Raw genomic sequence first — 24,853 nt, 5'->3', positions numbered from 1 at the left:
CCCCTCCCGCGGGGGTACGGACTTCTGGGAGCTCAGCGAGGGTGTCTGGAGCAGCCCGGCACGGGCAGGGCAGGAGAAAACAGGCAGGGTAGGCAGGGACAGAGAGGGAAGGCAAAGTAGGAAGCACAGGCAGGGTAAAAGCAGGGTAAGGAGTGCGGGCAGGGCAGGGAGTGAGGTAGCATCAGGCAGGGACAGTCAGCACAGGCAGGACAGACAGGGCAGGCAGGGACAGGCAGGGTGGGAAGGAAGAGGCAGGGAAGGCAGAGAAGACAGGACAGGCAGGGACAAGCAAGAGAGGAAGGAACAGGCAGGACAGGCAGGACCAGGTAGGACAAACAGGGACAGAAAGGGACAGGCAGAGACAGTCAGGACCAGGCAGGGACAGGCAGCAGCTCCCTGCCTCCAGCCCTCCAGCCCCACCAACCTGAAGCCATCCAAGGGGTGATGGAGGTCGGGGGTGGGTGTGTGGTTTAGAGGCTTTTCTTGGGGATCTTCTGTCGCCTTCCCCCCCCCCCCCCTTTCTTTTTTTTAATCAATTAAAGAAAATAAAGCTTTCTGTTTGCCAGCAGGCCCCGCCTGCCATTGGCCAGGGCTGGCCCACGTGACCAGGAATTGGCTGCAATTTCGCCCCAGTCTGGAGTTTAATAGAGCAAGGTCCCCATCCGCCTGTATTATCAGCAATATAACAATTATAAAAAGCCCGAGAACCATCATCATCACTGCCATAAAAACTGAGGCCCTCAGATTTCTTCCCCTCTCCCCCTTCCTCCTCCTCCTCCTCCTCCTTTTCCCTCCTCCCCATCCCCCCCCCCCCCTCCCCTCCTCCTCTTCCCCTCCCGCTTTTTAAACCCTGGGCCCTGGAAAAGCCATGAATTTTGAATTTGAGAGGGAGATCGGGTTTATAAATAGCCAGCCTTCGCTCGCAGAGTGCCTGACGTCTCTTCCCGCTGTCCTGGAGACATTTCAAACTTCATCAATCAAGGACTCGACATTAATTCCTCCTCCTTTTGAGCAAACCGTCCTCAGCCTGAATCCTTGTTCCAGCAACCAGGCAAGACCGAGGAACCAAAAAAGAACATCTCATGGCCTGCTCCAGCTCCAACCCCAACCTCCGGCACAGCCTGGCCCTTTGGCAGCAGAATTCCCATGGATGAAGGAGAAGAAATCCTCCAAGAAATCTACCCAGGCTCCATCCTCTTCTTCCCCCCCATCCTCATCATCCTCGGTGCCTGTCCCTGCCGCAGGATCTCCTGCAGGTTGGTATATGGAGGGGGGTGAGGAGGTGTTTGATGAAATGTGAGAGGATCTGAAGAATAAACCATCCCCCCCCCTCCCCACTTCCCTCCTGCCGCTCCAGAGCATCCCTACCCCGCCACCCCCGCCCCCCAAAAAACCCTGGACTTTACCCCCCGAAACTTGCATCAAAATGCATCAAAGCCGAGGTGGGAAGGTGGGAGAAATATCTTCTACCTCCTCCCCCAGCAAATAAAAAAGCAAATTGCTGCAACTTGTGCGAAAGCCAAGAGGGAAGAGGGGGCTGAGGGAAGGGGGCTCTTTATTAGCTCTAGCGGCGGTAGGGGGACAGGGACACCCACGACCTGGCAGCTCCTTTTGCTTCATTTCCCCTCCCAGCCCTACATTTTATTTTATTTTATTTTATTTTATTTTATTTTATTTTATCACACTTTACGAGGTGGGGGGGAACCAACAAAACAAAACCCCACAAAACAACCAACCCCCTAAAGAACAGTGGAAGGGTGGAGGGAGAAATAAAGGCGGGTGGTTGAGGGGAGGGTGGGCAGGATGAGAAGGTGGAAGGAGCAAGAGCAGGATCCTCAGATACAGCAACATAAATTAAATACACCCCCAAATCCTCCCCCTCCCTCTCCAGACCTCCAGTAAAGCCTTTTTCCAAGGTTTGCCTTGGCCAGGGAGCTCAACAGCCCTGGTCGGGGACCTTCCTTCCCCCGGGATTTAAAATGTTTTAAGGCATAATTCACCATTTCTGTGTTTTCACGGCATCATTCAAGGAAATGCTTGGGCAGGAGAAGGGAGGACACCAGGTAATTCAGGAATAATGAAATCAAAGCCCCGTAGCAACCCTCCCGAACTCCTGGCATAAAGGAAAACAAATAAAAAGGAAGGAATAGGTGGGAATTCCCTTTTTATTTCCCCGCGAAGGTAGCAGAGAAGAAAAGCCTCCAAAGGAAGAGGCCATTGAGAAAAAGAATTTCTCCTGCTTGGGGCAAGGGGTCCGGGGAGTGATTTCCAACCCTCTTCCACTGTGGGAAGAGATTAATTAAACATTTATTTCCTGCCTCCCCACTCCCCCCTCCCAAATCTCTTTAGTTCTGGGCACAGCTCTGCCCTGCCCGTTACCGGGAGGGGACGAATCCAACCTCACTTTTTCTCCTTGAAGAGTGTAATTTTCTCTGTGTTTAAGATATCCAGGGATTGGGAGACAGTGGTGGCTCCAGGAGGCTCCGGACCGCCTACACCAACACCCAGCTGCTGGAGCTGGAGAAGGAATTTCACTTCAACAAATACCTCTGCAGGCCCCGGAGGGTGGAAATCGCTGCTCTGCTCGATCTCACCGAGCGACAAGTCAAAGTTTGGTTCCAGAACCGTCGGATGAAACACAAAAGGCAAACCCAGTACAAAGAAAACCCTGACGGGGATCTCGCCTACTCCAACCTGGATGAAGGCAGCGACCCAGCGGAGGAACCTGAAGAGAACCCAGCGTTCGGGTCGCTTCCGGAGCCCTCTGGGTCATTCCAAAGCGAAAAGCAGGGCAGTGAGGAACCCGGCAGCCCGAGAGGGTGCGGGGGAGACCCCAGTACCGCTGCCGGCCCCTCGGACCGCGGCTACCCCGAGAGCCAGGACTCGCCTTTGTTACCAGAGCTGAGCATCTTCTCGGCAGAGTCCTGCCTGCAGCTCTCGGAGGGGTTTTCCCCCGGGTTCCAGAGCTCCCTGGAGAGTCCCGTCCACTTCTCCGAGGAAGACCTGGACTTTTTTACAAGCGCACTTTGTACTATAGATTTGCAGCATTTAAATTTCCCATAACCAACCCCCACCTCCCGGGCTCCCCATCCCGACTGGCCGTTTCCAACCTTTCCCGGAGCACCAGCCCCATCCCAAACAGCTTCCAGTTCCTCCCCAGCCTCCTTTAAAGGGTGAGGGGGTCACCCCCCCAAAATAACCCCAAACCGTCTCTCCTTAATCATCCCATCCCACCCCTCCCAAACACTTTCCTCTCAAGCTCCTCACACTGTGGGATGCGAATTACCCTCCCAGTATTTATTCTCCGAGGCAGACACGAAAGAGCAGCCCGATTTTGGCTAAACGCAGGTATTTAATGAAAGTTTCGCGTTAAACTCTTCTTTATTTTAAGGAAAGCGACGGATAGTTCTCACGCACATTAAAGAGGTTCACACCGCCCCCTCCCCCCGCCCCCACCAGAAAACCTTTGTGAATCCTTCCAGCGACTTTCTCAGGAATCGGAATGAGACTTTTAGCTTTCGTAATAAAATAAATAAATAATAATTAAAAAAAACCATAAATAAATAAATTAAAATAAGCCAGAGGAACTTTCCTTCCTCTTTTTTAAGTTTTAGATGTAGACTATTTATTCAAATCCTTTATTAGGAAAAGGCAAATTATTTATTGTACATTATTTTCATAGGGTAAATAAATGTCTTTATAAAACCAGGACAAGTGTGTGGCTATCTATTTAATTCCCAAATGTGCCCTTTTTTTTTTCCTCCCCTCCTCTCCCCACCCCCAAATAATTTCCCTTCCCCTCTCCCGCTTTGCAGGAAAACCTTCCTCGTGTGCCTTGAGAGCGGAGACAAAAGAAATTGCTCCCAACTAACATTTCGAGAGGATTCGGTGGCAGACAAATTCGCTCTCGCCCGTTTTGTTCCCATTTTCCTTCAGCTTGGGGGTTAATTTGACTCTTTCCCCCCTCCCCCCCTCTCCTTCCTCATGACTCGGGACATTTGTTACCAATTTTAACATTCGCCCTTCAATTATTATTTTGTAACTGTAAATTCCTCCCGTAAGGAAGTCAGCTGGATAAAGGGATGGGAAAAGACACAAAAGGCAGCGCTGGGAGAGGCTTGGGGGATCGCGGAGCCCCCGCACATTCCTGGGGGCTTGCGGGGGCCGCGCAGCGATTTCTCCCAACACTTCTTCTCCCACCGGCCGGCCTGGATAAGGCGAGCGATGCTTCAAAGCCTTCAGTCTTTTCCTCCTCCTCCTCCTCTCGTCTCTTGAAACAGAAAATGCAGCCGGGCTACATCGCAGTTGGTGTTGTAAACATCTCGGACTCAATAAACCAAAAAAGGTGGTAAGGGAGAATTTGAGTAAGTGCAAAAAATAAATCCACCCCGGAAGGGTGATGCCTGAGGGGTTTTAATCAACAAATAAATAGTATAGAAGCAAAGGAGGTAAGAATTTAGCTTTAAAGAGGTTATTTTTCCCTCCCTGCCTTTCTTTCTTTCCCCTCCTCTAGCAGTACAAACTCTGCACTCTGCCTCGGCCTCTCACAACGTGTAATTTTAAATCCAAAACTCATATATCAGGGAAAGAGGGGTGGGGTGGGGTATGTTGTTTATGTGGGGGTAGGGAGGCTTATGAATGAAAAGGGGTCAGCGCAGGAATCAATCGCGGTGACACCCCAAATAAATCACATTACGTCTTTGCTAAGTCATTGGTGTTTCCTCAGCCACGGCAGAAATTTGGTCGCCGTTCGAACGGGGTTCGTGCGAACGGAAGGCGGAAAAACGACCCCGGGGAGGGGGTGTGCGAACGTCGGTGTGGTGTGGGGCAGGGAGTGGGTGTCTGGCCACGAGAAGGGGGACAGACCCCACGGTGGTGGCTTTAAAATGGCGCAGGGAGCGGTGGTGTGGAGTGAAGCAGCCATGACAAGCAGCGCTGTCACCAGTCCCTTTCTTCAGGGTTAGGGAAAGGGGAGGGGGGACGCAGCCCGCCTGGTTCCTCTGCCCCACACATTCCGTCCCCCACCACGGCCTTTGGGGGTTTTCCCTTGGGACTGCCGTGTCCCCTCACAGAAATCCAGGCCTTTTATAGTTTGCTGGGTGCTGGGAGTTTGCCTGGGTGCTGTCATCACCGTCCCGGAGTCCCTGGGGAAAAGCTGGAGTCCGGGAAGCCTCTTCGTTGTCTTTTCTTTGGGGTTAGAAGCCTCAGAGCCAGGCTTGTTTTCTGCTTGGGGTTGTAAAAAGATATAAAACGAAATAAAACAAGCCCTCGACAGATGTTTTCGGAATTGCTGCTCGCAGATCTGGATTATCTCTTCCTGCTGTAACAAAGAGAGTGTGTGTGTGGAGGGGGGTGTGTGTGTGTGTGATTTTACGGCTACCATTTTACCCTTAATAATATTGCCAGCTTCTTCCCCTCCCAAACCAGCACACGTTCCAGCATCCCACTCGGGGAGGGATTAGGTTTATATTGAAAATCGAAGTAGGATGCAATTAAAATCTGCAAGCGAGCGTTACTTAACACCTCCCCATAAAGGAAAGGAAGAGCCTAGTCAGCCTGGGAGTCATCACCCCCCCGCAAAATCATGCTGCCCTTTCTCACCTACTCTTCTCTGCTCTGAAAATCCCCGAACCACGCTGGAAGAGGAGAGGCGGGAGGAATCCCAGGCACAGCCCAAGCACCACAGAAGGCTATTCATTATCTTTAAGTTTATTTAATATCTCCAGCTTCTGGAACATACTCAGAGGCAGCGTTGGCACTGCCAGACGTTGTCTATCAAAGCGCCATTTGTTCCAGTGCTTTACATATTTCCCCTCTCTCCCTTCCCTACCCCTCCCTAACCCCATCCCCCTCGCAATCCTCAATACAGGCTTGTTGGGGGATGGCAGGAGCAGGGAATCAGATGGTCGAGGCTGGCCCACGCCAAGAGCCCCGGGCTAGGGAGGCAGTGCTGGGATCACAGCGGTGGAGGCCACTCAGCCCTGTTTCGATCCATGGGCAGGTCAGTCCTGCAAAGTCTCCGGGGCTGCTCGGTCCTGCCTAGTCCAAGGGACACAGAGCCCAGTCCAGTCCTCGGGGATGCTCAAACCCTGCCCGATCTCAGGTCTTCTCAGTACTGTTCAGTCCAGGGGCCACACAACCCTGCCCAGTCCCCGGTGTCACTTAACCCTGCCCAGTAACGGGGCTGTTCCGCCCTGCCCCCTTCCCAGGGCTGGTGCCCGGTCCCCGGGGCCTCTCAGCACTGGCCGGTAGCCAGGGCCACTCAGCAGTGTCCAGTAACGGTGGTCATTCAGTTTTGCCCTGTCCCCAGGGCTGTTTCCCTGGTCCCCAGGGATGCTCAGCCCTACGCTGTAACAGGGACCACTCAGCACTCCCCACTTCCAGTACCATAATAGCCCTTTCCGATTCCCGGGGCCTCTCAGCCCTGCCTGCTCCTAGGGCTGCTCCGCGGCGTTACGGTTTGGCTCATGGTTCCACACATCCCCTTTGGCCCCACCAGAGAAAGGAGCTTCTTGTTCAACTTCCAAACCCGTGCCCAGACAGATCTTTCCGCAAATCGATCTGGCAGCGGATTTCCACCAACACACACACCCTTTCCGTGGGGAAGGGAGGAGGGGAAGGGAGAGGCGCAGGGGAAGGGACACGAGGGGACACCATCCTCTGCAGGATCCCCCCACCTCCTCCTCCCTTGTCGGGGCTGGGAGAGGGCGAGCCGGTGTGGGACAGGGGGAGGCAGAGCAAGGGTGGGACGGGGAGGGTGTGGGGCAGTGGTTTCCACGAACCCCCACAACGCAAACCCTGACACCTTATCGATACAGATCTCTAACGAGGGCCCTTCTGCAGCTCATAATGACTTCTCCAAGTTGCTGCAGGTCTAGAAAGCATGCCAGTCACAGCCACAGATCAATTCGACACCCACGGAAAGTGACTTAATAAATGGAACCTCGCCAGTTATTATCCTTGCTAACAGCAGGCCCCTTCTTATTTGTCCTAATTAGCAAGACTGAAATGTCGGAGGAAAGAAGGGGGAATATTCAATAAAATCTAAATTATTGAATGACTGTAAGATTCCACCATTAGTTCAGCCATTCTTTACCTTCTTCCAAATGTCAAACAAATGGGGGATGCATATTTGCAACCCTGCCCTTCTGTTCTCCGCGGCTGCGGGGCATATATTAAGCATATTAAGCATATTAAGTGTATTCTGCTCCTGATCGTTGTCAAAACACCGCGATTGCCTCACGGTTATTAACCTGGAAACATGCAAATGAGACTCGCGCGGCACGTGTGGTAGGGGATGCTAAAGTAATATTTGTCTTGCGCTGATCTAGCCTGCGAACATGTTTGCTAAAGAAGCTGCTCGAAGCTCCTGGCGATGTTGAATCAGCCTCCCTCAGAGCCCCAGCAAGGCTCAAGGCGTAAGACTTCGCTGCTTCGTTTCGTTCAGATGAAGTCAGCGAGGCAGGGGACTTGAGGGATGAGAAGTGGAAGACTTAACTTCTTTCTTCTGAGGAGTCACCCTCACCTTCCTCCTGAGCTTTCCGTCCCCCCAGTGACGGCTGTCACATCCTTTCCCAGTGCATCCAGTTGCTGGGACCTGAGGAACGCTCCTGATGCTCCACCACCCCCAAAGGAAGGAGCTGGCAGAGGGGCACTTTCTTCTGTTTGCCATCCTGGCTCCTCCTGCCTCTGTCCCAGCTTTGCTGGTTAATTTTCTCCTCTCTATCTACATGGAATAGTGTCTGGTCCAGAATAAAGTACTTTCTGGAGTTCTTCGGGGTGGATGACTTTAACTGGTGCTGGTTGATGCTAATTACTCTGACCTAGTAATACTAGAAACGTTGGTGTTATTGTTAATAAATTAATGCCCTTGTTAAAGTGAGGGTTTGGGTGGAGCTGGCCCACACCGGGCCTGCTAAGTTCTGGATCTATTTCGGGACCCCTTCCCAGGTTCAGTCCGGGTTCTGCACCCTCCTGAGCCCGGCCTTGATGAACCCAGATCCAGTCAGGCCCGGGTGAGAGTCCCTGAACGATCTCTGAGCTGTTCTGGGGGAGGGCAAGGATCGTTCGGAGGAGGCTGGTCCTGGATGAGGAGCCCAGTAAGAGAAGGAGCATCGCTGGAGCCAGGGGCAGCTGGTACAGAGGTCACCGAGCAAAAAGGGTTAAATGAACCTCATTAGTGAGAACACTCAGCTCACAGACACACCTCTGCCCTGGGGACCATAGGAAAAGAGCCAATACGAGACACAAGGAAACAGGACATGTTCCCTAGAGCAGTCGGAAAACGAATTTGATGTTTTGGAGCAGGATGAGGTGCGATTCGAGGGGTTTGTGCCACCCTGAGAAGGAAAAAAATGTCAAAAGAGGCATTTCTTCCCCAAATCTTCCACTCGGAGTGTTGGTCAGGATACCGAGGACACAACACTTGTCACTGTCCCTGGCCAAACCGGCTCCCACCCACCACCTGTCCATCACCCCTATCCCGAGACCCTCCTGGCGTCGTGCTGGAACTGGTCCCTGTGCCGGTCCCCATCCCGTTCCTGTCCCCCAGAGCGGCAGATAGAGTTATTAGATCTTATCTTCATTATTCCTCGTTTATTCTGCAGCTCAGAACAGCCCAGTGCTGGTAACTCGCTGGTAGGATTCCTTCTGCGTTGCTTTGAACTCCCAAACTCTGAAGCACTCCCCACCCCCCACCCTCCCCCCCAAAACTCCCAAACTCTGTAGCATTCCTCCCCCCCGCCACCATACATTATATTCTCTCTTCATTTTTTTTAGCCCCAAATATAGCTCAGGAGGCTCCGACTTCACCAAGACACACGCCTGGGCTATAAATTTCCCTGACAAATTCTAGGGACAAATCCTCGTTGGTGATAACCAAGGCTGCAGCCAAAACCAACCCCCCCAGCGCCAGCACCACTTCTTATAAATCACCCCGGCAGGAGCCAGAAGTGACATTTCTTACGCACGACACAAACTTTCTCCGCGGAGAGTTATTTTTAACTCCAAACCGAAGCATCTGAAGACTCTGAGCACTCCGGAGCCTTTGGAAACGTCTCGTATTCCTTCCCTGTCGCCTTGCCCCGGAAAAAAATCTGTCTAGGGTACAAGAGAGGAGGCTGCAAACCGCCCCAAAAGGGTCCAATCTTCCATGTCTGAGCTATTTGAGAGCAAACTATTTTTTGTTTCCTTTTTATGTTGAGGAAGAGGTGAAACCTCACCTCGTTGTTCCCTCCCCAGGCTGCTGCAGCCCCGAGTTTCGTGGAGCCGCCACTTTATACCCTTTAAAGGGTAAAACCGCTCTTAGGAAAAGGTTTATTTTACTAAATGCGGTTGATTTTACTCCGTGGGGTTGGAGTAAAATATGTGGGCTTCCCTTACTCCCTAAGGTTGGAAAAAAAAATATATGGAGTTGCCTAGGGGAGGAGGCAAAATCCCCATTTTGCTAATTTAAGGAAGGAGTGTGGGGGGCTGTTTCCACCGGATAAGATCCCCCTCGGGTTTGTTACATCGCCTCTGGGTGGGTGGAGTGGCCAAGGGATGCCCTTGGTGGGCATGAGAGGTCCCCCGCCGCCAACAACTCCACGGAAAGACAATGTGATGCTGCTGTGAGCTCCTCGTCTCCTATCTGCTCATTAGATAGAGCTGTGAGGAGTTGAGGGGGCGTGAGGGGAGAGGGGCGGTTCAGGCCCGGATCTGCTCTCGAGGTTGAGGAAGCAGCTCTGTCCAGAGCGATCTGGACCAGCATGCGTGCAAGTGCCGTGTCCTCTGCTTCCAGGGACCGGCCGAGCCCACTCCTGGACAGCATCATTTCCAGGAATCAAAGAGCTAAAATTTAGCCGCTCTCCCTCTATCCTCATCCATCTCCAGGTCGTTTCTTTTAATCCTGTTGAGTGAAAGGCGGCAGCATCGGCAAAACAGTGCTGCCTGTGTTTAAGGAGGCAAGGAATAATTAGTCTCCCTCAATAAGTGGAAAGTCAAGTAATAAATATAATGAAAGGCTACATAACTGTTTGGGAGAGTGTAGGACAGAGCTCGTATCGTCTGAGAACCTCCAACAATGTTTTATTTGGCCGCTTTCCCTCTCTTAACTTCCCCATAAAAGAGGTTTTGAGGAAACAAAGGTGCAAGTGATAGAATTCGGCTCTCCCGGTCATTATTTATAAACAACAATCTGATTTTTCTTTCCCCTGCACGTTGTGAAGTACCGAAAGTGGCTCTCGAACCTTCTCCATGGGGGGAATTAAACCAAATAATCACAGAATCGTTTTGGTTGCAAACCAAGATCAAGATCCGAGATCATCGAGTCCAACCATTCTCTAACACTACGAAGTCTGGTGCTAAACCATGTCCCTCAGCACCACGTCTCTGCCTCTTTTAAACACCTCCAGGGATGGAGATGTAACCACCTCCCTGGGAAGCAGCAGTTTGGTATCGTATCCAGGGCAAGAGGCTATGAAATCCATGTTGGGAAGCGATTCCCGAGCCATTCCCAGCGTTCCTGCTGAGGTTTTGGCTTCCGAAAATCCCAGGCAGTCGCCACAAGCCACTGGTTTGGGGAAAGACCTTGTCACCTGGGGGAAGCACAACCAGAGCCAGGTGGCAGGGTGGGATGGAGCGCAGCCACCTGCCTGGGGCCACCGGCCTGGCATCTCCAGAAAGGAAGACTTAGGGGACAACCCAGCAGCCCAAACGAGGACTCAACACCCTGAAATCTGCCTGTGGTTTGCTGCCGGGACTCCCCCAGCACTGAGAAGGGGGCTGAATAAGAAGAGAAGCTGTGGAGAGGAGCAGATGGCGAGTGGTCCCGCAGTGCCCGGGGACAGGGGGGGCTGGGAAGGCAGTGGCACCTTTTTGGCGGGGAAACCGGCTCTGACACCCTGTCTTTTGAGATCTGATAGTTACCTCCCCACAGGAACAAAAAAAAGACCCAAGCCTTTGCCAAGGCGATTTCAGCTCCGCACATGCTCTGCTCGGCTCTATCTTCACTTATCTCAACAGTATCTTCACTTTCCCCCAAAAGCCGGGGCTGGAGCAGCTCTCAGGAGCCCGCAGACTTCACGTCATGGGGATATTTACTGGATTTCGTGGCTGAAACGGTGATTCCGTCCTACCCGGTTTTTCCACCCGCCAAAAGAACTCTGCGCTTTCACCTCAGAGCTGCCTCTGCTCTAAACTTTGGTTTAGCTTGGCTGGGAGGAGCTGGATGGCAAAACTTTTCCCTCCCCGCCAGTGAGCTCTCGGAGCTGCTCTGCAACTCCAGAAGACGGCTGTGTTTTAGTGACAATAAAGCATCCCTCAGCGTACCGAAGGAGTGAGTTCAGGGTGGAAAATTAACAGACAATACGGAACACTCGATTCAGGGATGAACTGAGCATTTATCCTCTTCTTGTTTTCATTTTACACCCATAAATCACCTCTTGTAGGCATCGTTTAAATATATCGTTTAAATGTATCGTTTAAATGTATCCTTTAAATGTATCATTTAAATATATCATTTAAACGTGAGTGCAATGTAAAATAAACCACCCTGGAATCAAATTAAGAATCGATTTCTCTTGCAGGGGGGAATGGCGTGAGAGTTGTTTCGGATCTTCACAATCACTTTCGGTGGGTTTTTGAAGAAAACAAAACCCCAAAACCCAGGAGGTAGAGAATCGCAGAGAACATTTGGAACCAAAGAGGTTTTCTTCCTGACTGTCTCAGCATCGGCGAAATCGGCGGAATAAATAGAGATGCAGCTCGGGAAATGGTTATTTCCCCTCGCTCCTTTTTATTGAGGGACGAGAGGTCTGATTGGCTAAACCTCGCGTTTTCTCTTGGTGGGGATTTAAAGGAGGGAGGAAGGTTTGGTGCCATCGCTGCCTGTGTCGCGGTTTCTTAACAAATGCCACCCCAACGTGTTGCATCAGCCAAAGCCACCAGCTCGAGGACGTGTTTATGCTTTTCAAAGTGAACTTTTGGCCTGGGGAAGGGGGGGCAAAAAAGGAGAGCCCTCTTGGTTCTTCCTAGAGGCTGAATCACCAGTAAATATCCTGACAAGTAACAAATGACTGTGGGCGTCATATTGTTGGGTGCTCTTGTCTCCCTTCTGCTAACAAGTAAATAAATGTTGCCTACCTATGTTTCCATTCTCTGAGGAGTGGAGTGGTCGGCCTGGAGTCAGTGTCTTTCCACCTACTCATCGGCTGGACTCTGCTCCAGCCTGGCAACAGAGATGGGGAGAGATCGGACCGCGTTTGGCATGGAAAAGCAGAACTTAACGCCCCCAAACTGGTTAAACTCCTTAAACGTGTCCTGTTTTCAGCAGTAAACCTTTGCACGGGCGAGTGGATGGGGCGGAAGATACGTGGACAGACACACGGACCGTTTTTAGTCCCATCCCTCTAATTATTTGGTGCGGTGTTTCTCCAACAAAAGCCATGCTGTCCTCCTAACTTTATTTCATCGCCTCATTAGAATATTGATTTAATTATATCGCTTTTACCCGCACCGCTTCTAGACACAAAGCGAAAAAAAAGAGAATTCAAACACATGGAGCCTGTTCTTCTTAGGAGCTTTTAATCAAACTCCTCAGCCCAGAAAACACCAAATGTGTTCAAGCTGATTATTAAGTGGGGGAAAAAAGAAGTTCGAAATGAAGAAAAGAGCATCCTTTTGTGCCCTGAGGGGAAAACAGAGCAATCAGACCTCCCTACCTCTTTTCCCTCTGTCTTTTTTCCTCACACGGAGCTAGAGTTGGGCAAAACCTTCCCCCCCCACCTCCCCCCCCCCCCCCAAGCTGGGGTAAAAGGAAGTTCTGCCGAAATTGGCTAATCGCATAACTTGGGGGCCTTTTTAGCACTTAAAACAGCCATGGATGGTTCTAATTCTTCTCCCCCAGCCCCTCCACCTCCCCGCACCCCACCTCCCGCCTCTCTTTTAAAGTCTTTGAGGAAAGATTTTTTGACGTATTCGTGTTGTTATCAGATTGATGGGCAGGGTTTGATTGAAACCCCTTTGTCATGTAAATGTCAGGCCCTTGATGGATGAGCTCAGAGATGTGACAAACTTCGGGAGCCCCTCGCTCATTGGGCTGGGGATGGACCACGTGGCCACCTCCCCTTGTCCCCCTCAACCCCCCCACCCCCCCCAACACACACCCCAGCCCCTCCGAGGGCTGCGGGGTTCGAGGGCCAGCGATGCATGGAAGGAAGTTTTACAGCTTTGACATACTACCTAAAGGTTGTAGGGCAGGCGGGATCCCCCCCAAAACAGGCTGACCCTCCTCCATCAGTGGCAGATGGACAATACGAGGATGAACTCCTTCTTAGAGTATGCAATTTGTAACCGTGGGACGGGCGCCTACCACCATTTAGAGCAGAGCTCCTCTTCCTTCCCCTCCTGCTCAGGTAGCCCCGGCAGTGACACTTTTCACGGAGAAGGTCGCTTTGGGGTTGGGGGGAACGCGGTTGCAGCCGCCCATCTCCCCCAGCAAAACCCCAGTTACCCCCCACCATCCTCCAGTCGTTCCGGTCCCTTCGCGGGCTCTGCCCCAGCCGCTGGGTACCCAACCCAAAGCTGCGGCCCCAGCTACGGGCACCACCAGCTCTACCTCAGCCAGCAGGACGCGGATGGGGTGTACTTCCAGACGGCTGGATACTCCGCCAGCGCGGGATCCAACCTCGGCTCCTTAACGGAGAGCTACTGCACCCCCGGGCCGTACCAGCAACAACACCACCACCACCTTTACGGACAGGAGCAACCCAGCTACTTGTCCGGCGTTTACAGCAACCTCTCACCTTCTTTAAATGAGGACAAAGACCCTGCGTGCCCCTCGGAGCCCTGTCCCAACGCCACGCAGACCTTCGACTGGATGAAAGTGAAGAGGAACCCACCCAAGACAGGTGAGTTTGGGGAGCTCTGCGCGAGGATGGGGAGGAGAGAGGTAGGGAGGCAGCTCCCCAGCCCATAAAGGTTGCCTTCTCCTTCCCCCGGAGTTTGTAACCCAAGGTAAACTGGGCTCATCTTGCAAGGAAACACAGATGGTTTGCTTTGGGTTTCAGTTTTTTGTTTCTTTTTTTTTTGGTGGGGGGGATTATTTTAACCACTTGTTCACCGCCGAGGGAAAAAACAGCTGGATATTTTCCAGACACATCTGATGGAAGGGCCCTGAGCTCAGTTTCCCACAGGCCCAGCGCGATTTAAGCCCAGCTAGGGATAGGAAAAGCTTCCCGCTTCTTCCAGAGTCGTGGTTTCCATCTCCTCTATTGTTCAACTTCCTTCTCCACAATCTTCCTTAAATCACAATCTTCCCTCCTCCTCCTCCTCCTCCTCCTCCTTCCATCATCACCCTCCCTTTCCACTCCTTCCCACGCACGTTCAAGTCTTATGGCAGTTTGGAAAGAACTTGGGGCTGGAATGGTTGTAAGGGAAGCGGGGGGCAGCCCTGCAAAGGTTGTATTCACGGACTGAGGGCTAGGGATAGGTGAGGATCCAAGAGGGAGCATGAAGCTTCGTGCTCCGGGTGGTGGAGGGACCAAAAGTCTAGGAGATGAGGGGACAGGGGAGGCGCGGGGGGCGGGGAGGGGGGTGGTGGTGGGGAATCCAACATCCCCCATCCCCCTCATGCCAGAGAGAGAATTGTTCTGGCTGCTGCTGCCCTGTTGGTGTTTGCTCGTTAACAGCTAAAGTGTCGGAGTACGGACTGCTGGGCCAGCCCAACACCATCCGCACCAACTTCACCACCAAGCAGCTGACGGAGCTGGAGAAGGAATTTCACTTCAACAAGTACCTCACCCGGGCCCGGCGGGTGGAAATTGCTGCTACCTTGGAGCTCAACGAAACCCAGGTCAAGATCTGGTTCCAGAACAGGCGGATGAAGCAGAAGAAGAGAGAAAAAGAAGGTCTCGCTCCGACTGCTGCCTCCAGGTCTGCAAAGGACACCAGTGAAGCCTCGGATCAGTCCAACTGCACCTCACCTGAGGCCTCCCCCAGCTCCGTGTCATCCTGAAAGAAGGAACATAGGGACCAGCCAGGGGCTGCCCTCGGGGGATTGCCCTCCCTGCAATCCCCCTGCCTTCCTCCAGACACACAAGAACACGCAGCTCCCGCGCCCAGCCCTGTCCACACACACGCGTGGAGGCCAGGCCATGCTTCCCTCGGGCTCTGGCTGTCTCCCCACGCATGATGCTGGTCGTCCCACTTGCAATTTCTCTCTCTTTATTTATAGACCCTTTGTAACCCACCGGGACTCCAAAGGAGCAGCCGCTTCCTCCTACACCCGTAGCAATAGGCGTTTGTCTCAGGGACGTTTTTCCCCCTCTCCCTCCTCTTAATTCCGCCCCTCTAGGAACTGCACTTTCTACTACAGAAACTTTAAAACGAATTTAGTTCCCTCCCCCACTCCTTTTTCAAACGGTGCAGACGACTTTCACCCGCAGGAATCCTTCATTCGATATTTTTAATGTTTGGGGTTTTTTTTTTTAACCTCTCCGTGAGGCTGTTAAAAAGTTTTAGGGTAATTATATTATTATTATTATTATTATTATTTTTTCCCTTTCCTGTCCCTTTATTTGCTATCTGTATATTTTGGAACCACAGATGAGGGAACCAAAGTGCTGGAGGCCGTTGCAAAGATCCAGACACCAATTACCAACAAAAAAAATCCCCAACTCCTCTGCTGCTCTTTTTGCACTATTTCTGGTTTTGGTTTTTTTTTTTAACAGGGTTTTCGACACGCCCTGCGACTGTCACTAATTCGAGGGTGGGGGGAAAGTTGTGTTCTCAGAGTAAAGGAGATGAGGTGAAGGCTGCTTTGCACAGCGGTCACTGTGGTAGACGTGTGAAGGTGGATGGGGAGAAGGCTGCGGGGTGGGGAGGGGGGAGGGGGTCGTGGCAACCCCAAACACTGATGCTGCTATTTGTTGTCCGGCTCGACAGCCTCAAATCCGGGAGCTAAGTAGCACAGTTCCTTGTGCTCCCCACCCGTCTCGGGCTTATCAAAGCCCGATAAAACCATGATTTAACCTCAAGCTCAATTGTTTCCTTTCCCCAGGAGGAACTTCAGGCTAGGACCAAGTGAAAGCCAATTTTGGTAAAAGATTGTTCGAAAGGGAAAAAAAGGTCAGCGAGAAAAACCGAGAGGTTTCTTAATCGGCTTTCTTCCATTTCCCCTCCACTCCCTTCCCCGTGCTCTGTATCTCGAAATGAAACTACCTCACTCGAATAAAGTTTACTTTTCGGCTTTGTTTTGTTTTGTTTTGTTTTTCACCCTCAAATCCTTCAAGGGATATGGAAATCTCTTCCGTCCAGGGAAATGTGGGGAGGGGAAAGCCCGGGCTTGGCGGGAGGAGGAGGAAGGAAGGAAGGAAAAGGTCTCCGGTTGCTGCTAAAACTCCCAAACAAAACGGCCCGTCCCGCATCCTGCCTGTACCCTCCGACATCCCCCTTAGCATAGGCAGGGTCGTGTGCGGGGGACGGGATTAAAACACGGAGCTGCCCCAACAACTCCAGTTCCCTCAGCTGCCCCTCATAAGATCTCTTCTCCAGACCCTTCACTGGAATGGACTCGGGGCGGGGGGGACCGGTTTGGGGGCAAAGCAAGTTTCTCGGTTATACGGAACAGTTTTGTGAGGCTGATCCAACTCAAACCGAAGCGTTAATTTGATTTCCTTCCTTCAGCTTCCCAAAGCAATCCCTGGAAGGGTGTTTTCTATAGGATAAACACCACACGGAAGCTTTTGTCGAAGGGATGGAGCCGGTGGCTGGGCAAGAGCCATCCTGGGGCCGGGCGGGGAGCAGAGGGAGGGAGTGAGGCAGAGAGCCTGGGTCCAGCTCTGACCTTTTTACCTCGAAGCGCCTCTGGGATTTCTAAACAAGTAAACAGAGGGCTGCCAGGAGAAACTATTGTTCTGGCCTCGTCAAATTTGCAAATCTTTTCGGTGGGGGCTTGAAGTGAAGCGAAGAAAGAGCAAAGTACCTGCTGCAGCTGCAGACAAGCCCCGCAGCCACCCTTCGGCCCCGGGACGGCTCTTCTGGAGAAGAGGAGGCTGAGGGAAGACCTCATTCTCTCTATAAGTCCCTGAAAGGAGACTGGAGGGAGGTGGGGATAGGTCAGTTCTCTCAAGGAACAAGTGACAAAGAGAGGAAATGGCCTGAATTCGTGCTAGGGGTGGTTTAAATCGGGTATCAGGAAAAAATTCTTTACTGCAAGTGTGGTCAGGCATTGGAATAGGCTGACCGGGGAGGTGGTGGAGTTACCAACCCCTGGAAATGTTCAAGAAACCCGGGGACATGGTTTAGTAAGCATGTTGCTGGTAGTTTGATGATTGGGCTTGATGTTCGAGGGCTTTTCCGACCGAAACAATTCTATGATTCTATGGTTTTTTGCTTTTGGGGTGTGTGTGTCCCTGGGCAACAGAGCATCGCTTTTGCCCAGCGATACCATCTTCCCCCTTCTAACACACCTCTCTTGCTGGAGAGAAAAGGGTTCTGAGTGTCCAATTAGCTCAGAGATAAGGAGAAAAAAAGAAGGGGAAGAGGTGAAAAGGTGATTTGGTTACATGAGCGATTTGCAAAACATGAGGAGAGGGAAGGAGGGGGAGGGAAAGCAGGCAGCCAGACTGACTTTATAACCTGTTGGGTGTCAGCCAGCTTGGTTTAAGTTGCTCCTTGAACCAAGACGATTGAGGGCTTGGCTGAACCTGTGTGAACAGGGCCTTGAGCCTCAAAAAGCTGGTGCGTTTCCACTGAGATATTTCCCCTCCTAACGGCTTCCGTTGTCTCCGGGCCCTGCTCTGTCCAGAGCAAGGTCTCGGAGCCCCTTTCACTCCCGGGTGAAGCGGGCAGCGCCGGGATGAAACACCCCCCCAACCCCGCGGTGAAAATTGGGGAGAGAGGAAAAACTAGGACAACAAGGAGGGTCCTGATGTGTCAGTGTGTCGGGCACAACAAAGGCTCCCAGCTCCCATTTGAAACTCAAAGAGAGTCTCCGGAAGAGTTGGCAGAGCCGATGCGGATGCTCCCTTACATATGTAACCCCCTCCGGGGTCTCCCCCACCCCGTTCCCTCTGCCCAGCCCTCTTTTCTCTTAACAACCATCACGGCACACAGCTCATCTCTTCTTCACCGCCCCTACCCCAACTCTCCCTCCAAGTTTCTCACGCTCCCTTTTGTCTTCAGAGTCCGAACCTCACCGCCGGGAAGCAGAAGCCGGCTGGAGAGGCCACTCCAGGACGTCACTTTTTGGCGGGGGATGTCACCCGGCTGGTAGCAGATGCTGTGGAGAGGGACACCTGAGGGACATCCGTGTCCCCACCACAGCTGGGGGGAAGTGGATAGAGAGGAGCTTTAGGACCCACACAGGTACCTGTGCCTCCATCGGGATAGGAATTCGTGCTCTTGCCCTCAGCACATCGGTGTGGATTCCACAGGAAGAGGCACGCAGGGGTCTTTGCAGTACCCCCCCTGCCCTCAGAAATCCCTGTTGAGACCCAGGCCTATCGCAATAGCTGGGGATTTGTCAGGAATACGAGGTCTACACACACTCCTTTGTCTGACACAAGTCCCACACAGCGATGTGGCTGTGGCTAATCCGGTTTATTCCCATCTTCACCCCGTGTGCCTGTCCCCGGGTCCCCGGTTCTGCATTTTTCATGAGCAGGAGAATTAGCCAGGTCCCCCTGACCACTCACACACAAAGCCACGTCTTAATGGAGATTTATTCTTTTAATATCCCAAAGGAAGGGGAAATTCCCAGTTAAAGGAACCTAACCGTGTAAATGATGAATGGCAGAGGTGGTGTCGGAGCTGTTGTCCCTCTGCGGGAGGAGGGGACAGGGAAGGGACACCGGAGCCCCTCTGGCTGGTTTTTGCTCCCTGAGCAGCCTCAAGGAGCACACCCGGAGCTCTGGCCTGGTGGCAGCTCCTCCGGGGCCATCTGTTCCTCACCCCTCGGTGGCAAATGTTTCTCTTCTCCCTAAAGCATTTGTTCTCACGATGTGAGGCCCTTTTGATCTCAGAAGAGGACATTCTATTAAATAATAATAATAATAATCCCCTGAAGACCTCCTCACTTTCAACTCCACTTTGCTGCCTGCTATTAACACTTCTCCTGGAGCCTCTTGGCTCTCAAGGTGTGAAGCATTCCTGGGGGGTCTCTGGTGACAAACACCTCCCCCCCCCAGTGACTGTACTGTGGCTGGGTTGGGCTATTGCTGCCTCCTAAAAGCCTTTGATACCTTGAAGTGGAGGAAAAGAGGGGTGCAAACCTTCTGGGTTTCTCCAAATTCGTTTCATAGAGAAAAACTGGGCAGGGGGCCAGTCCTTCCCCAGCTCTTGGTACAACAGAGCAGGATGAGGGTGAGATGTTTCCACCACATGGTGAGTCAGGACTGAAGCAGAGTTTGAGCCATCCTCTGTGAGGCAGTGAGGTGACCATGCACCTGCTTCTGCATAAATGCTGCTGATGGAGGTGATACACCCTCAATCAGGTAAAACAGGAGGAATTTTCATGCCTGCTAAGCCTTCTTGCAACATTTTGACCTGAAGGCACTTTCAGGTGCCTCTAAAATCCCTGAAGAACCAGGCAAAAGATGGGAAAAGCACTGATCTGGGGGTGAGGGTGAGTGATGCCTTGCATCCCCACCAGGCAGGAGATCCTGCACACCCAACAGCCTTTCCCCATTCCTGGGGACTCCTCTTGCCCCACATCCCTGACAGCATGGTGAGGCTGGAGTCTGGGAGCTGGATCTGTATTTTTGTTTGGATTATATATGTTTAAAGCCAATCTATTTGTATCAAATATGTAGTATACTTATTCTTCAGGATTGAAGCTGTGTAGGTCACCTGGATTTAAGTCAGGAACCTCTGATCTGCTGTCTCCTGTCTTTTGGCTCATCACACAGAAAAGGTCACCCCACGGTGCTGTCCCTTCATCCACCCCTCTGCCCTGAGGCCACTTGCTGCCACCAACACAGATATTTCAGCACTGCTCAGCTCCAGGGCTACTTTAGCCTCTCAGGCAGGTGAAATGAGGTCTGGGGCAAAGGGCTTGGGTGGAAGGAACAATTGCAGAAGTGAGTGTACAAAAATGTTTCCTTGCTCTTCAGAGGCCTCACCTATCCATTCAGTTTACACTGCTCTGACAGCTCCATTTCAACCCCAGCCTTCACATGGACTCCTTCAATATTTACTCAGGCTGATGGGTTTGCTAAGAACTTGCCTCTGTCAGCCTTGCTCTGTCGGGTTCCCTTCCCCTCAGGCCCAGGTTCACACAAAGTTCAGCCTGAAATGAATTCACCCAAAGATGGGCTCAGCTTGGCCTGAGGACCAAGAGATGGGGTCAAACCTGGGTCTCTGCATCCCAGCCAAGCCCTGGCCAAAGCCAGCACTCAGCACTCCCAGCCAGGAGGCTGCTTTGAAAAATTATTTGGGGTTAAGAAAGACATACACAGACACAAAAACAAAATAAAGAAAAGCCTTAGGCCAGGGGGGACAGAGCAAGAAAGGCAGGAGCTGGTTTTCAGTGCAGAGAGCACAGGTCAGCCCTGCTGGGAGGGTGGAGAGTTCATGGACGTTTATTCTGCCCGGGGGGTGGTGGGGAAAACTGTGTGACAAGGGACAATCCCTGCAAGCATAGTGCAACCATAAAGCTGAAACAGAGGGGAAAAGGGATAGACAGACAAAGGGAGAGAGAGTGAGGAGGAAGGGAGGATGGGAGGATGGAAGGGAAGGAGGAAATGAGGGAGAGAGGAAGGGAGGGAGGGAGGAAGGGAGGAAGATAAGGGAGGGAGGGAGGAAGGGAGGAAGATAAGGAAGGAAGGGAGGGAGGAAGGAAGGAAGGAAGGAAGGAAGGAAGGGAGAGAGAAAGGGAGGGAGGGAGGAAGGGAGGAAGGGAGGGAGGAAGGGAGGAAGGAAGGAAGGGAGGAAGGAAGGAAGGAAGGGAGAGAGAAAGGGAGGGAGGGAGAAAGGGAGGGAGGAAGGAAGGAAGGGAGGGCGAGAAGGAGGGAAGGGAGGGAGAGAAGGAGGGAAGGAAAGGAAAGGGCAGAGAATCTCAGGAGAAGGGGAACGTGGGGTCTGGGCTGTGAGCCCGCAGCTCTTTCACACAGGCTTGTCAAACAGCCACGTGTGAGGGGATTGTCTGCACACCAGCCAGGAGGGAGGTGAGCTCCCTTTTAGTGGCCATAAAACTAATCCAATGAGATTTAATGGATTTGTTAATGGCTATCAAATTGGGGAGGTTATCACAGTCCGTGTTGACTGAGCGGCCTGGAGAGGTGGCGAAACACAAACATTTGGGTCTCAGGAGGACTGGGAAAAAAAAGAGGAGGGGAAGGATGGAGAACCTCACACAGTTCTGGGTTTTCCCCAAGGAGTTACTTCAGTGGAGATCTCATGGAAAAAAACAATGTGGGAATCTTAACTCATGGAGATCTTAACTTGTGGAGAAGTTAACTTGTGGAGATCTTAGCTTGTGGAAATCTTAATTTGTGGAGATCGTAACTTGTGGAGATCTTAGCTTGTGGAGATCTCAGCTTGTGGAGATCTTGTGGAGACCTCACCAGGTCTGTTCTCCAGACCCTTCACCCTCTTTGTTATCCTTCTCTGGACCCACTTCTCTGGACCCTTCAATGTCCTTCTTGGAGTGAGGGGCCCAAAACTGACCCCAGGATTCAAGGTGTGGTCTCACCAGTGCCAAATACAGGGGGACAATCCCTTCCTTGGTCCTGCTGGTCACACTATTGCTGATCCAGGCCAGGATGCTGTTTGCCTTCTTGACCATGCTGCTGACATCCCTCAGGTAAGCTGGACCAAAGCCATTTACCTTTTCCTGCAGACATGACAGTCGAGTTGACCCATTCCCGGCTGCCTGTGAGGACTCTGTTGCTGGAAGCAAGCAGGCAGCAAGCTCTGCCTGCAGGAGGTGGGTGGCCTGAACCCTCCTTAGGCCACTTTGGATAAGGTCCATTTGAACAGCTGATGGAAGTGATCTGAGGTCAGCTGGCTGCTGTTGCACAGCGTGGACGGAGCCCGAGAGCAGGAATTTGCAGCTCGCAGGCAGTGCCAAGCCGGTGGGGGGGTGATACCTTCTGCAGCCTTCCAGAAGTGGGTATTTATTGAGGACCTGGATTTTTGTGATGTCTTTGACCTGCTGTGTTAAGCTTTGCCCAGTCATACATGAAATACACCGAGAGAGGCCTGTTTGAACCAGCCTGCACTTTTCTGTCATCATCAGCACTGGACATAAATCAATTGCAGAGTCTTGGCTCTGAAAGGTATGAGTGGAACCTCATCTGGCTGGCTTAACTGTTGCTGTGCCAAGGTTTCAGTACCCTGCTGGGCTGGACTCTATTCCAGATGAAGCCCAATGTGTGAATTGCCTTTGGTGGTTGTCATCTCCCAGCAAGGAGCAGCACTGATGGCAGCCCAAGGGTATGTGTCACTAACCCGATGCATCTGATGCCTGCGAAATATCTGCTCAGCATCCGAGTGCCTTCTGGGCTCTTGCCTCTAGGCAAGAGCAAGAGGATTTCAGGTCAGTATCAGCATCATTTCAGCAGCTTAACAGGCTAAATTTGGTTCCTCCTGCAGACCTTTGCAGGAGTTTAAACCTCAAGTTCACAAAATTGGGCTCGGAGCAGCTGCTTGAACATCAAAACTTCACGCAGTGATCAGAGGTCGACAGCGTCAAGCCATGACTGCTGTTGTTTCTGCCAGTAAATTCAGAGTTGCTGAGCTCCCTGGAGATCTCTCCTTCTTGTTCATTAAATAGAGAGCTTGTGAAAGGTGCCAGCAAGAGGCCCTGGGAGAATGAGCCCTTGTGTTCATTCATGGCAGGGGAAAGTGTCACCCTGCCAAGGTTCCTTCCCTCCCTGATCTTGAGGAATGGGAACCTGCTGTCAATAATTCACTTAATCTCCAGCCTGTGCTAGATACTACCTCAGAATCCCAGTATCCCAGCATGATGGGGGTTGGAAGAGACCTCTGGAGATCATGCAGTCCAAACCCCCTCCTGAAGCAGGGGCACCTACAGCAGCTTGCCTGGGATCAAAATGGCCAGGAGGGGTTTGGAAGATCCTCAGAGAAGGAGATTGCACAACCTAGGCAGGAGGAGCAGCTCCATGGAGGGAAAGTTGCAATAAAATCTCCTGTAGCCTCCTTCACATCTGGGCAGGCTGCTGGAAGGTCTCCCTGGAGCCTTCTCTTCTCCAGGCTGAACAGCCCCAACTCTCTCAGCCTGTGTCCATAGCAGAGGTTCTCCACTCCTCTGATCATCTCTGTGGCCTCCTCTGGACTACTTCAACAGTTCCATGACCTTCTTGTGTTGGTTCTATGCCCTCCCTGTTCTCCTATGTCCAACATTGTCAATCCTCCACCTTTTGACTCAATCTTCTAGGCTGTGGCCTCATCACTGCATAAAAGGAAGGTGGTGGTGGTGTTGAAAGCATTCCAAGGCCATTTACACACTGGCTTATTTAAGGCATCAAAAAATCTGGAGGTTCTTTCTTTCTTTCTTTCTTTTCTTTTCTTTTCTTTTCTTTCTTTCTTTCTTTCTTTCTTTCTTTCTTTCTTTCTTTCTTTCTTTCTTTCTTTCTTTCTTTCTTTCTTTCTTTCTTTCTTTCTTTCTTTCTTTCTTTCTTTCTTCCTTTCTTCCTTTCTTCCTTTCTTCCTTTCTTCCTTTCTTTCTTCCTTCCTTTCTTTCTTTCTTTCTTTCTTTATTCCTTTCTTTCTTTCTTCCTTTCTTCCTTTCTTTCTTTCTTTCTTCCTTTCTCTTTCTTTCTTCCTTTCTTCCTTTCTTCCTTTCTTCCTTTCTTCCTTTCTTCCTTTCTTCCTTTCTTTCTTCCTTTCTTCCTTTCTTCCTTCCTTTCTTCCTTTCTTCCTTTCTTCCTCTCGTCTGCTCAGTCCTTACAAGCCAAAAGCAGTCAGAGAAGGGTTGTGAAACTTCTCCTGCTATTGCTGCAACAGAAAAAGAAGATTTTAATAAGAAAATAGCAGCACACACAGCAAAGGCTCCCAGCAAGATAAAAATCCTCCTTGATCTGCTGATAGGAAGGAATCTCCAAGAGTGGCAGATCAAAGGGAGAACAAAGACCAAACCTCTGAATAACAAAAGCAGTTTTGCCTCCTTCTTTTTTTTTTCTTTTTCTCCAGCAGTCCCCCAAAGTTCTTTCTCCTTCCTACATTCTTGGAGGGGCAAAAGATTTCCTACAGTAAATACTTTCCAGAAATGCAGCACCATGGAAAAACTTGGTGTGTGTGGGGGGAAGACAAACAAGGGGGAAATTGGGGGGGGGGGGTGGGGTGGTGGAGGAGGGGAGATGTGTAGAATTGTTTTTCATAACGTTTCTTGGAGGCTCCACATCTTTCAATTGCTTATCAGGCCTGAAATACAAGGCACAAAGTCTCTAGCACCGTTGGGACCAAAAGGTTATCAGCCTGTAAATACCTGAGCTGGAAAGACATGTTTGAGAAAGAGCAGATAACATTTTAAACATACTTATAGCCCCCCATCCTTTCCAGCTTTTATCCCCATTTCACCTGAGCTTTCACAAGGAAAGGTGTGCTTCCAATACAACCCCCCCCCCCCAGCCATCACTCCCACCCCCCTCCACATAAAGAAAAAGCAGCTTTATCTCAGCTCAAGAGCAGTAGAAGCAGCATGGTGACCACTTCTGTTATTTACTTTGGTTTGGGAAGTGACAGGCAGCTCTTTCTTTTAATAAAGGGGGGGTGTAAGTGTGGGGGGGTTCCCCTTCTCCCAAGTGGCAAGGACAGGAAGTGGCCTCAAGTTGCACCAGGGGAGGTTTAGGTGGGACAGGAGGCAAAATTTCTACCCCCCAAAAGAAGGGTTGAGAGGAGGAGGCTGAAGGGG

The 24,853-nt window shown here is 51.5% G+C and overlaps 2 protein-coding genes across 2 annotated transcripts; both read left to right on the top strand.

The window, feature by feature from the left end:
- Positions 1–843: 843 nt before the first annotated feature.
- On the top strand, positions 844–3,073 carry HOXB2 (homeobox B2). Its single transcript, XM_009899921.2, has 2 exons — positions 844–1,256; positions 2,444–3,073. Exons 1-2 carry the CDS (start codon positions 869–871, stop codon positions 3,061–3,063), a joined length of 1,008 nt encoding a protein of 335 aa, XP_009898223.1. The 5' UTR covers positions 844–868; the 3' UTR covers positions 3,064–3,073.
- A 10,209-nt stretch (positions 3,074–13,282) lies between these two features.
- Positions 13,283–14,992, top strand: HOXB1 (homeobox B1). The gene is made up of 2 exons (XM_009899906.2): positions 13,283–13,886; positions 14,667–14,992. Exons 1-2 carry the CDS (start codon positions 13,283–13,285, stop codon positions 14,990–14,992), a joined length of 930 nt encoding a protein of 309 aa, XP_009898208.2.
- Positions 14,993–24,853: the final 9,861 nt, after the last annotated feature.

The sequence above is a fragment of the Dryobates pubescens genome, chromosome 36 (genome assembly GCF_014839835.1).
Source record: "Dryobates pubescens isolate bDryPub1 chromosome 36, bDryPub1.pri, whole genome shotgun sequence".
In the NCBI taxonomy this organism is placed as follows: domain Eukaryota; kingdom Metazoa; phylum Chordata; class Aves; order Piciformes; family Picidae; genus Dryobates; species Dryobates pubescens.
Note: the sequence above shows the minus strand (reverse complement) of the source record. Positions and strands in the feature narration are given on the sequence as shown.